A 10,408-nucleotide genomic window follows, 5' to 3' on the forward strand; every position below is an offset into this window, starting at 1 on the left:
TTTTTGGAGATTCTTTTTTCTTGCTTAAGAATGTGTTCTATGTACCAAAGATGAAAAAAAATTTGATCTCCATTTCTTGTCTATAAGAAAATATATATAGTGTATCTTTTGAATGTAATGAAGTGTTTGTTTATTCAAGAGGTGTTCATATTTGTTCTGCAAGACTTGGAAATAACTTGTACATATTAAAACCAACTAAAGCAAGGGCCATTTTAAATATAGAAATGTTTAAAACGGCTAAGAGTCATAATAAAAAGTGGAAAATTTCTCATAATGCCTATCTTTGGCACCTCAGGCTTGGTCACATTAATCTTAATAGGATTGAGAGATTGGTTAAAACCGATCACCTAAATTAGTTAGAAGACAGTTCTCTACCTCCATGTGAATCATGTCCTGAGGGAAAAATGACTAAAAGATCTTTTTCTGACAAAGGTCTTCGGGCCAAAGAGCCTCTCAACTTATACATTCAGACCTATACGATCTGATGAATGTTAAAGCTCGAGGAGGATATCAGTATTTCGTTAGTTTTATTGAAGATTACTCTAGATATGACTACATTTACTTAATCAGTCATAAGTCTAAAACTCTTGAAAAATTCAAAGAATTTAAGGCTAAGACTGAAAATCTGTTGAGTAAAAGAATCAAAACACTTCGATCCAATCGAGGTGGTGAGTATATGGATTTTTAATTCCAGAACTATCTAGTAGATCATGGAATTCAATCCCAACTCCCAGGACCTAGAATACCACAACAAAACGGTGTTACAAAAAGGAGAAATCGAACCTTGTTGACATGGTTCGGTCTATGATGAGTTATGCTTAGTTACCTCAATCCTTTTGGGGGTATAAAGTACAGAATGCAGTATTTATTTTCAATGTTGTTCCATCAAAAAGTGTTTTAGAAACACCATACGAATTATTGAAAGGACGCAAAATGAGTTTACGTCATTTTTGTATCTAGGGTTGTCCAGCACACATGTTGGTATAGAATTCTAAGAAATTGGAATCACGTTTGAAATTATGCCTATTTTTAGGATACCCCAAAGAAACAAAAGAAGGATTGTTTTATGATCCCCAAGAAGATAAAGTATTTGTATTGACAAATGTTATGTTCTTGGAAGAGGATCATATTAAAAATCATCTACCTCGCAGTAAACTAATATTGCAAGAACTGAGTAAAGATACTACAGAAAGGTCAACAAGAATTGTTGATCAAGCTGGTCCATCAACAACTGTTGTTGTCTCGTCATGTCCATCCCAAGAGTTGAGGATGCCTCGACGTAGTGGGAGGGTTATTCAACAACCTGAACGCTACATGGGTTTAATGAAAACTCAAAACATCATACAAGATGATGGTTTAGAGGATCCATTAACCTTTAAGAAGGCAATGGAAGATGTTGACAGGGAACAGTGGATAAAAGCCATGGACGATGAAATGGAGTCTATGTACTTCAACTTTATTTGAGAACTTTTAGATCAACCACATGGGGTTACACCTATAGATTGTAAACGGATCTACAAGAGAAAATGAGACCAAACTGGCAAGGAACAGACCTATAAAGCCAGACTCGTGGCAAAAGGTTTTACCCAAAGAGAAGGAGTTGATTATAAAGAAACTTTTTCTCTTGTTGCCATGATAAAATCAATAAGAATACATCTTGTCATTACCACATATTATGACTCCACAATGAAAGCGGAATACCTGGCTACATGTGAAACTGCTAAAGAAGCAGTATGGCTACGCAAACTCTTGGCTGATTTGGAAGTAGTTTCAGATATGCACATATCTATCACACTGTATTGTGACAATTGTGGTGTTGTTGCCAACTCGAAGGAACTCGGAAGTCACAAACATGGAAAACACATTGAAAGAAAGTACCATCTCATTCGGAAGATGGTGCACAGAGGAAATGTGATCGTCACAAAAATTTCCTCTGAATACAACCTTGCTGATCCATTCACAAAGGCCCTCTCGGCTAAAGTATTTAAGGGCCATCTAGTTGGATTAGGACTCCAAGTAATGTAATCTAGGGAAAGTGGGAGAATATCTATGCTATTAGAGATGCCGTAGTTTATTGTACTTTTTCCATTATGTTTCTCAACATTATATTGTATATATTTGTTCTCAGTAGAGTTTTAATCTAAATGGGAGATTGTTGGGAATGTCCTAAAACTCCCAGTTCATGTTAAACATTCTATTTATCAATAAATAATAAATTGTTGATTTTGCATCTTATTATGAAAATCCAATATACATATCCATGGCTATAGTCTGAATTCTGTAACTTTATGTAGTGACATAAACAAGATCAAGTTAACAGTATATAGCCTAAATGGTCTAATAAGTATATGGATGAAATTGGGTATCTCGTCCTAGTAACTCTATTGAATGCGGCCCACTCTATAGTTGTTACAAGAGTTGTAAAGTGCTACAGACGATGTGATCAACAGATCATTCATGATGAGACATGTGAGTGGAGGCATCCTACTCTGTAGTTGTTATAAGAGTTGCATGTAGATTAGACCACGTAAATAGTCACTTTTTTTTATAACGACCGTTTACTATAAAAACTACCTATTTCAATTATCAAATAACCTAGATTAACTTGATCTTAATCCTGAGCTAGCTATGGACTCCTGTTTGTTCGGGATTATCCTTTGATCTGCAAACGGTGAGAGTAGTCCAACAATACTGCTCAATAAGCTTCCTATTTTGTGGACAAGACCGGATGAATAACTGGGGACATAGCCTTGTAAGATGGAATTCACTCCTACTCGATTTAAGGTTAGTAGATAGGCTGTTCTCTTAAGTACTGATTCCAAGTCTTGAATAATAGGGGCCCCACCTTCTCATGATAGAGAAAGGATTTGATTCATAGGTGTTATGAATCAAAATTGTTCATTAGAGGATCAGTGGGAACTTAAGGAGCAAGATGTATTCACAGGGGTAAAACGGTTATATTGATCTAGCTGTGATTACGAACAACCTGTGAAGGATCGACTTACTGATTATGGTTATAAAGTGGACATAATATATCTACAGTGAGGGGAGTTCAAATATGGGCTATAGTGTAGTATCTCATTAGTTAACGAATTGGGGTTAGATCGGTCTAATGAGTTTAGTCGATTAAGGTCCCCTTACTAACTCGTAAATGGTTAAGCTCTAAAGTAGCTTGAGAAATTAATTTGAAACGTTCAAATTAAAAATAAACAAAATAGGAGAATATATATTTAAATATGATTTAATTATATGAAGATAGATTTGTGCAAAAAATAATTTAATATTTGATATTAAATTAATTAGTATCTTTTAAATTACTTTATTAAATTAATTTTTTTAGTTTTAAAATCAAAATGGTTTTTAAAATCAAAATTTTGATTTTGAGATAAATTGGGAAATCTGAAAAACATGCACAAAATAAAACTTCATGGTTTTCCATTATCATCTTCTTCATGCTCACACAAAACTCACTTCCTCTTCTTTATTAACTCCAAGCATGAGCTGCAAGTCATGCACATTTCTTCTTTGCATGTTCACCTGCAATAAATAAAGAAGAATGGAGCAATTTAGAGGCATGCATTTTACACAAATTTGAGAGAAAAAATTTCAGCTGAAGAAGAGTTTCTCCTTGCGTTTACATTGCTTCAAGCTGTTCTTGAGTCCCACAACTCGGTCTAAAGCTCCAAGAGGATAGTAGGAAAGATCTTGATGTGGTTCACGGTGATCTTTAGAGAAGATTGATGCTGATTGATTGAGATCTTTAAGAGTTCTACAAAGGTATGATCTAAAGTCCTCTTATTTAGATGATCATGTTTTAGTTTCTACCAAAATTAGTGAATTTGAATGCTTATTGATCCTTGTTACTTCCGCTGTATGTTATTACACTCTTACATTCTTAACCCTTCAAACCTAGTGGAATCATGAATAATTCAATTTCTTAGTTACTTACCTCTATGGTCCTACTGTCCCAGCCCACTTCTGCAACCTCTGCATTTTTACGATGATCACTATACCTACTCTTGAGCGTAGAGACGATGACCCTTCGACGCCATAGTAAATTTGGGGGTGTTGTAAATTTGGAATGGATTTTCTCTATGTTTTGTTTATTTTGCTTATATCTACGAATTTTTTAATTCAACACATTATTTTTAATATATAATATGAATTATGTGATTGTTTGCGTTCATTGTTCTGCTTTTATCTATTCTTGTCTTGTTATTTTTCATGTCTTATCCTTTTGCAATTCAACTTTATTATCTGTCTTTTTGTGCATTGATAAATTAGAAACCATTATAATACTTATATATTTCATTAGTTCACTCACTAAGAGTCACATACCTCTCTTAGCCTTGGTAGTTTCTTCCTCGTTTGATAGTCTTAATTTTAATGCACTCAAGCCTGTACTCAATCCTCTTTTCAAAATTTTCGAGTAATTTTTTTTTCTTTTTTTTTCTTAATAATGAGGAACTTTCTACTCTAAAAATTTTGGGGGTGGGAGAGGTTTGAACAAATGCATTTAACTTACACATTGCGATTACATACATAATTTTACTTAAAAAAAATCTCGAATAATCAACTCCACTCTCAGCGCAAGGAAAAAACAGAACCTGATGTGAGTTTAAGTTGTTGATAACTTGTAAAAATACAAGTTATTGTGGCTCAAAAGTTGGAACAATTAGGGTCTTTAATGATAAAATCTCATCATTTTTAGAAGAAACGCATAGAATTACTCGAACACTATCAAACTCATACAAAAAATTGTTTATTGCTAAAGTACTATCAAACAAGAGGCTAACGCATGATTAAGAAAAGTGTCGCAGGCAAAGTCTAACGCATGGGGCATGCGTCAAAGGGATTCAACGCAATGAAGATTCATTGATCCAGGCTGTTTGTGTTAAATCACCACTAGCAAGTTTGGGCACCTGCAGTGGGCGGCATCTGAAAAGCATCTGAGTGTTAGCGGCTGACCAGGGTATGGAATTTAATGCTGCCCGTCATCAAGTTGGAGAAGACCGACGCCTATAAATAGAAGAAATCCCGCCGAGTTCGAAGTTCCAATTTCTCAACTCTCAGTTTTTAGTCTCAGTTTTAGCTTAGTCTTAGTTTTAGATCTTTAGAGTTGGGCTGTGGTGCCGAGAAGAACAAGAGGGAAGAGAACCACCACCATCGCCGATCAAAAAGCGGAGGAAGTCGAGCTCGAGAGAGACACTTCTTCACAATTCTTCCACAAGTGGTTGTACACAACTAGAATTGAGCCAAAGAGGATAAGAATTGTACTCTGTGGCTTGACTCATTTAATTTCATCTTACTTATCACTTCCATCTTTTCATCTGATTAAGTATTGATTTTGTAAAGACAATCAGTTTCTTTATAAATTCACATATTTGATCTATCATACTTGGCCATTGTTTATTTCTTGTTTATGTTGGATGCATCTATACTTCATGTAAAATTCCATTTCGAATGCTTAAACCAACTAAATCAATTGGTAAAAGCATCTTTAGCTTAAACTATTCGAGAGAATAAGTAAGCCAACATCAAGTTAGATCGCCTAGTACATCTAGAGATAGACTCACTGGTGTTTTATTGCATCCTGTGTTTGACGCATACATCCTAGAGATAGGTATTGTATGATATTCGCATTGAGAAGTGTCGAATAGCGTTTACCGCATAAATGAAGATAAACAAGTCATCTCATTCGCATCATATTCTTGTTCGTGTACATCCAACCTAGATCGACGCATATCACTTGTCTCAAACTCCATTTTCACACGACCCATCATTCTCTACTCGACCCTTTTGTATCTTCTTGCACACACACACAGCACCTTAGTGTAAATAACTCATTTCTCCATACACTTAGGATATCCCTACAACAATTACAACGCAAGGTTTGCGTTAGGTTTAATCTGAATCCCTGAGTTCGACCCTGGACTTACGAGGAACCTAAGTTGGATTTATACTTGGATCTGATTTAGGAAAGCTTTAATATCAATAGAGAAGTGTCATGCGTCCTGTTGCACATCTCTAACGCATCAACGCGTTACTAATGCATCAATGCATCAACACATCATTCATACTTATACTTCTTTTTCCAATTATTTTATACAATACACTCCTAAGCTCGAATCACAAAATCAACGAACAAGTTTTTGGCGCTACTTATTTTTCCAATTATTTGATACAATACACTCCTAAGCTTGAATCACAAAATCAACGAACAAGTTTTTGGCGCCATTGCCGAGGATTCAACAATAAAAGTAACTAGAAATTTTGCTTGTATCTTTTGTAGGAACACTTCAGCTGAGGGAGTATTACAAGCTAATCCGAAGCTTGTAAACGTTTGTGAGTAGGGAGAGTACTCCTGAACTTGTATACGACCCCGAAGTTGAAAGGACCTTCCGACGAAGAAATCGATCTAATCGTCGTTGTAGGTTAAGGCAACAACTGCTCAGACAACAAACCAGGCAACAACAAATGGCGGACGAACAAGCAAATCAAAACTTAGCTCAACAGCTAGCCCACGCTGTGCAAAATCTTATCATAATGGCAAATAGTAGTACGCGTCCCATGAGAGAGCATGCGTCTCCTATATTGTATGATTTCTCACCAGGGATCATATATCCAACGCCAGATTGGACAAGATTTGAGATGAAATTTGTGATGTTACAAATGCTCCAAACAGCTGGACAATTTGTGGGTGCTCGGGGAGAAGACCCTTACGCCCACATGAAACGTTTCCTAGAGACGTGCAACTCATTTGTGATTCCTCGAATCACCCCAGAAGCTATCAGGCTATCTTTATTCCCATATTCTCTGCATGACGACGCAAAGCAATGGGTAAGTTCTTTGGAGCCTGATGAGATCACAACCTGGGAAAAGTTGGTGGAGAAATTCATGCAGAAATACTTCCCACTGACCACCAATGCAAGGAGGCAGAGAGAGGTCATGAACTTTGAGCAGGAAGAATTCGAAACCTTGAGTGCCGAATGGGAGCGTTTCAAAGGATTAGTCAAGAATTGCCCAATCACGGATCACCATTAACCATTTAGATGGAGACTTTCTATGGCGGATTAAATAGAGCATCCGAAATGGCGACCGACGCAGCTACAGCTTGTGGTATCATGGACAAATCTTATACTGAAGCTAAGGAAATATTGGACCGCATTGCCAAGCATAATACGGAATGGGTGGATGAAACTTACGAGGCAAGAGCAGAAAGAAAGATGCGATCTCAGAATGTGAATTCTATTGACTCTAACGCAATATCCACGCTCTCTGCACAAGTGGCTACTATGACAAACCTTTTGCATAATATGTCACTAGGGAACACATCAAACCAGCAAAAGGTAAATCAGGTAGAAACATTTGTACAACCCATGGTTAGTTGTGTGGGCTGTGGAGATCCCCATTCCTACTCTGATTGCCCACAAAATCCACAATCGGTATGCTTTATTAAAAATAACCCATTCTCAAACACATATAATCTCGGATGGAGGAACCATCCAAATTTCTCTTGGGTAGGTAATCAATAAGAGCCACGTCAGCTAGGGGTGAACCAGAAGCAAAGGCATGGACCGCCGCCTGCATTCCAGCCAATGCAGCAACCGCACGAACAAACCTTTAATAGAGAAGGTCATACGTCGAGTTCAACATCTCCGCTTGAAAACCTCTTAAAGGAGTATATTGCCCAGAACAACGCATTGCTAAAAATCCAGGCATCGTCCATAAAAAAAACTTGGAGATACAGGTAGGGCAGATTGCGAGTGAGTTGAAGAATCGGCAACCTAGAGTTTTGCCTAGCAACACAGAAACCCCAGGGAATAACAATGGAAAAGAGCAATGTCATGCGGTGACATTGCGAAGTGGCAAAGATCTTGAAGAAAGAATCATAAACCCAAGAGCCAACAATCCTTCAAAAGAACTCAACACACGCCCAACGGCATTAGAAGATCAAGAAGAAAGGACGCCTAAATCCACAAGCCATTCGGAGCCAAACACGTCTAATGCGGGAAAACCTGCGGTGCAGCTAAACGCACCATTCCCTAGACGCTTGACGAAGAAGAATGATGAACTGTAATTTAAGCGTTTTCTTGAACTCCTGAGGCAACTACACATCAATATTCCACTTGTAAAAGCCTTGGAACAAATGCCTAAATACATCAAATTTTTTAAAGATATTTTGACAAAGAAAAGGAAAATCAGCGAGACGAAAGTAATTATGCTAACACAGGAGTGCAATGCATTAATCAACAATAGACTACCCAAGAAACAGAAGTACCCGGGAAGCTTCACAGTCCCGTGCTCAATCGGAGGGTTCGACGTGGGACATGCGTTGTGTGATCTGGGAGCAAGCATTAACCTCATGCCACTCTCAATCTTCAAGAAATTGGGAATTGGTGAAGCACAACCCACTTCTGTAACTCTTCAACTCACTCATAGGACGATCAAGTACCCTGAAGGAAAGATTGAAGATGTTCTGGCAAACGTTGACAACTTCATATTCCCAGTGGATTTCATCATCCTAGACTATGAAGCAGACAGGGATGTACCAATTATTCTTGGACGACCCTTTCTAGCCACTGGGAAAGTATTAATAGACGTGCATAAAGGAGAATTGACCATGTGCATAGACAATCAGGAAGTGAAGTTTAATGTGTTAAATGCATTAAAGTTCCCAGATAGTGAAGAATGACAACTGAACAGAATAGAGTTGCCTGAAGAGGAAGCGACCCAAGTTTGCGAGGTCCTCGCATTGGAAGAAAACATGAAAGAACCGGAGCCGCCAAGTCTGAGTGAGCGGCGGACGAAACCAACGCGTCCATCATTAGAGGAACCACCAGAACTAGAGTTGAAACCGTTACCTAATCACCTTAAATATGCTTTCCTTGGAACAAACAAAACCTTACCTATAATTATTTCTGCAAATCTTACCGAGCTTAACAAACATTCTCTTTTACAGATGTTGCAAAAGCACATGTGTGCAATAGGTTGGACATTGGTTGACATCCGTGGCATCAGCCCATCTTACTGCATGCATAAAATCAGGCTAGAAGAAGGGAAGACTGGATCGATTGAGCCTCAACGAAGGCTGAATCCCATAAAGAAGGAAGTGATCAAGAAAGAAATCTTAAAGTGGTTGGACGCAGGAGTAATCTACCCTATATCCGATAGCAGCTGGGTAAGCCCAATTCAATACGTCCCCAAGAAAATGGGAACAACAGTGATAGTTAATAGTAAGAATGAGCTCATCCCTACAATGACTGTCATGGGTTGGTGCATGGACTATACGAAACTCAACGCAACAAACAAGAAGGACTACTTACCTCTTCCCTTCATTGACCAAATGCTTGACAGACTGGCTGGCAAAGAATTTTATTATTTTCTTGATGGATATTCTGGCTATAACCAGACTTTAATTGACCCAGAAGATCAGGAAAAGACGACATTCACTTGCCCCTTTGGAACGTTTGCGTTCAGATGCATGCCCTTTAGACTATGCAACGCACCTGGAACATTCCAAAGGTGCATGATGGCAATTTTCTTTGACTTCTTGGAAAAGACCGTTGAAGTTTTCATGGACGATTTTTCAGTCTTTGGAGACTCATTTCAATCATGCTTAGATAACTTGGAGTCCATCCTCGCTTGATGCGAGGAAACAAATCTTGTATTGAATTGGGAAAATTGTCATTTTATGGTAACTGAAGGCATTGTTTTGGGCCACAAGGTATCTAAAGCTGGGTTGGAAGTTGATGAGGCTAAGATAGATGTCATAGGTAAACTTCCTCCACCATCAAATGTAAAAGCTATACGAAGTTTTCTAGGACACGCTGGCTTCTACCGAAGGTTTGTTAAAGGATTTTCTCAAATTGTGCGACCTCTAAGCGCATTATTAGAAGCGAATCGACCCTACGAATTCAATGACGACTGCTGCGACGCATTTAAAAAACTAAAGTATGCGTTGACTACAGCTTCGGTACTAATAGCATCGGATTGGACACAACATTTCATTCTAATGTGCGACGAAAGTGATGTTGCAGTAGGTACCATGTTGGGGCATAAGAAAGGGAATTTGATACACCTCATCTCTTATGCGTCCAAGACACTGAACGACTCTCAGGAACACTACACAACCACGGAGAAAGAAATGTTGGCTGTAGTGTTTGGCATCAAAAAGTTCAAATCTTATTTAGTTGGTGCATCAACAACCATCTATACAGATCACTCAGCCATTAAGTTCCTGATGAGTAAAAAGGACGCGAAACGAAGATTAATTAAATGGGTGCTACTATTGTAGGAATTTGACATCGATATTCAGGACAGAAAGGGAACTGAGAATCAGGTGACCGACCACCTGTCTAGATTAGAGAATCAGGAAATACAAGACCAAGAAAATGAAATCAAAGAT

At 38.0% G+C, this 10,408-nt stretch overlaps 1 protein-coding gene across 1 annotated transcript; it reads left to right on the top strand.

Moving 5' to 3' along the window:
* Window positions 1–8,221: 8,221 nt before the first annotated feature.
* On the top strand, window positions 8,222–8,695 carry LOC120079290. Its single transcript, XM_039033443.1, has one exon. It carries the CDS (start codon window positions 8,222–8,224, stop codon window positions 8,693–8,695), a length of 474 nt encoding a protein of 157 aa, XP_038889371.1.
* Window positions 8,696–10,408: the final 1,713 nt, after the last annotated feature.

Source organism: Benincasa hispida, chromosome 6 (assembly GCF_009727055.1).
Source record: "Benincasa hispida cultivar B227 chromosome 6, ASM972705v1, whole genome shotgun sequence".
Lineage (NCBI taxonomy): Eukaryota > Viridiplantae > Streptophyta > Magnoliopsida > Cucurbitales > Cucurbitaceae > Benincasa > Benincasa hispida.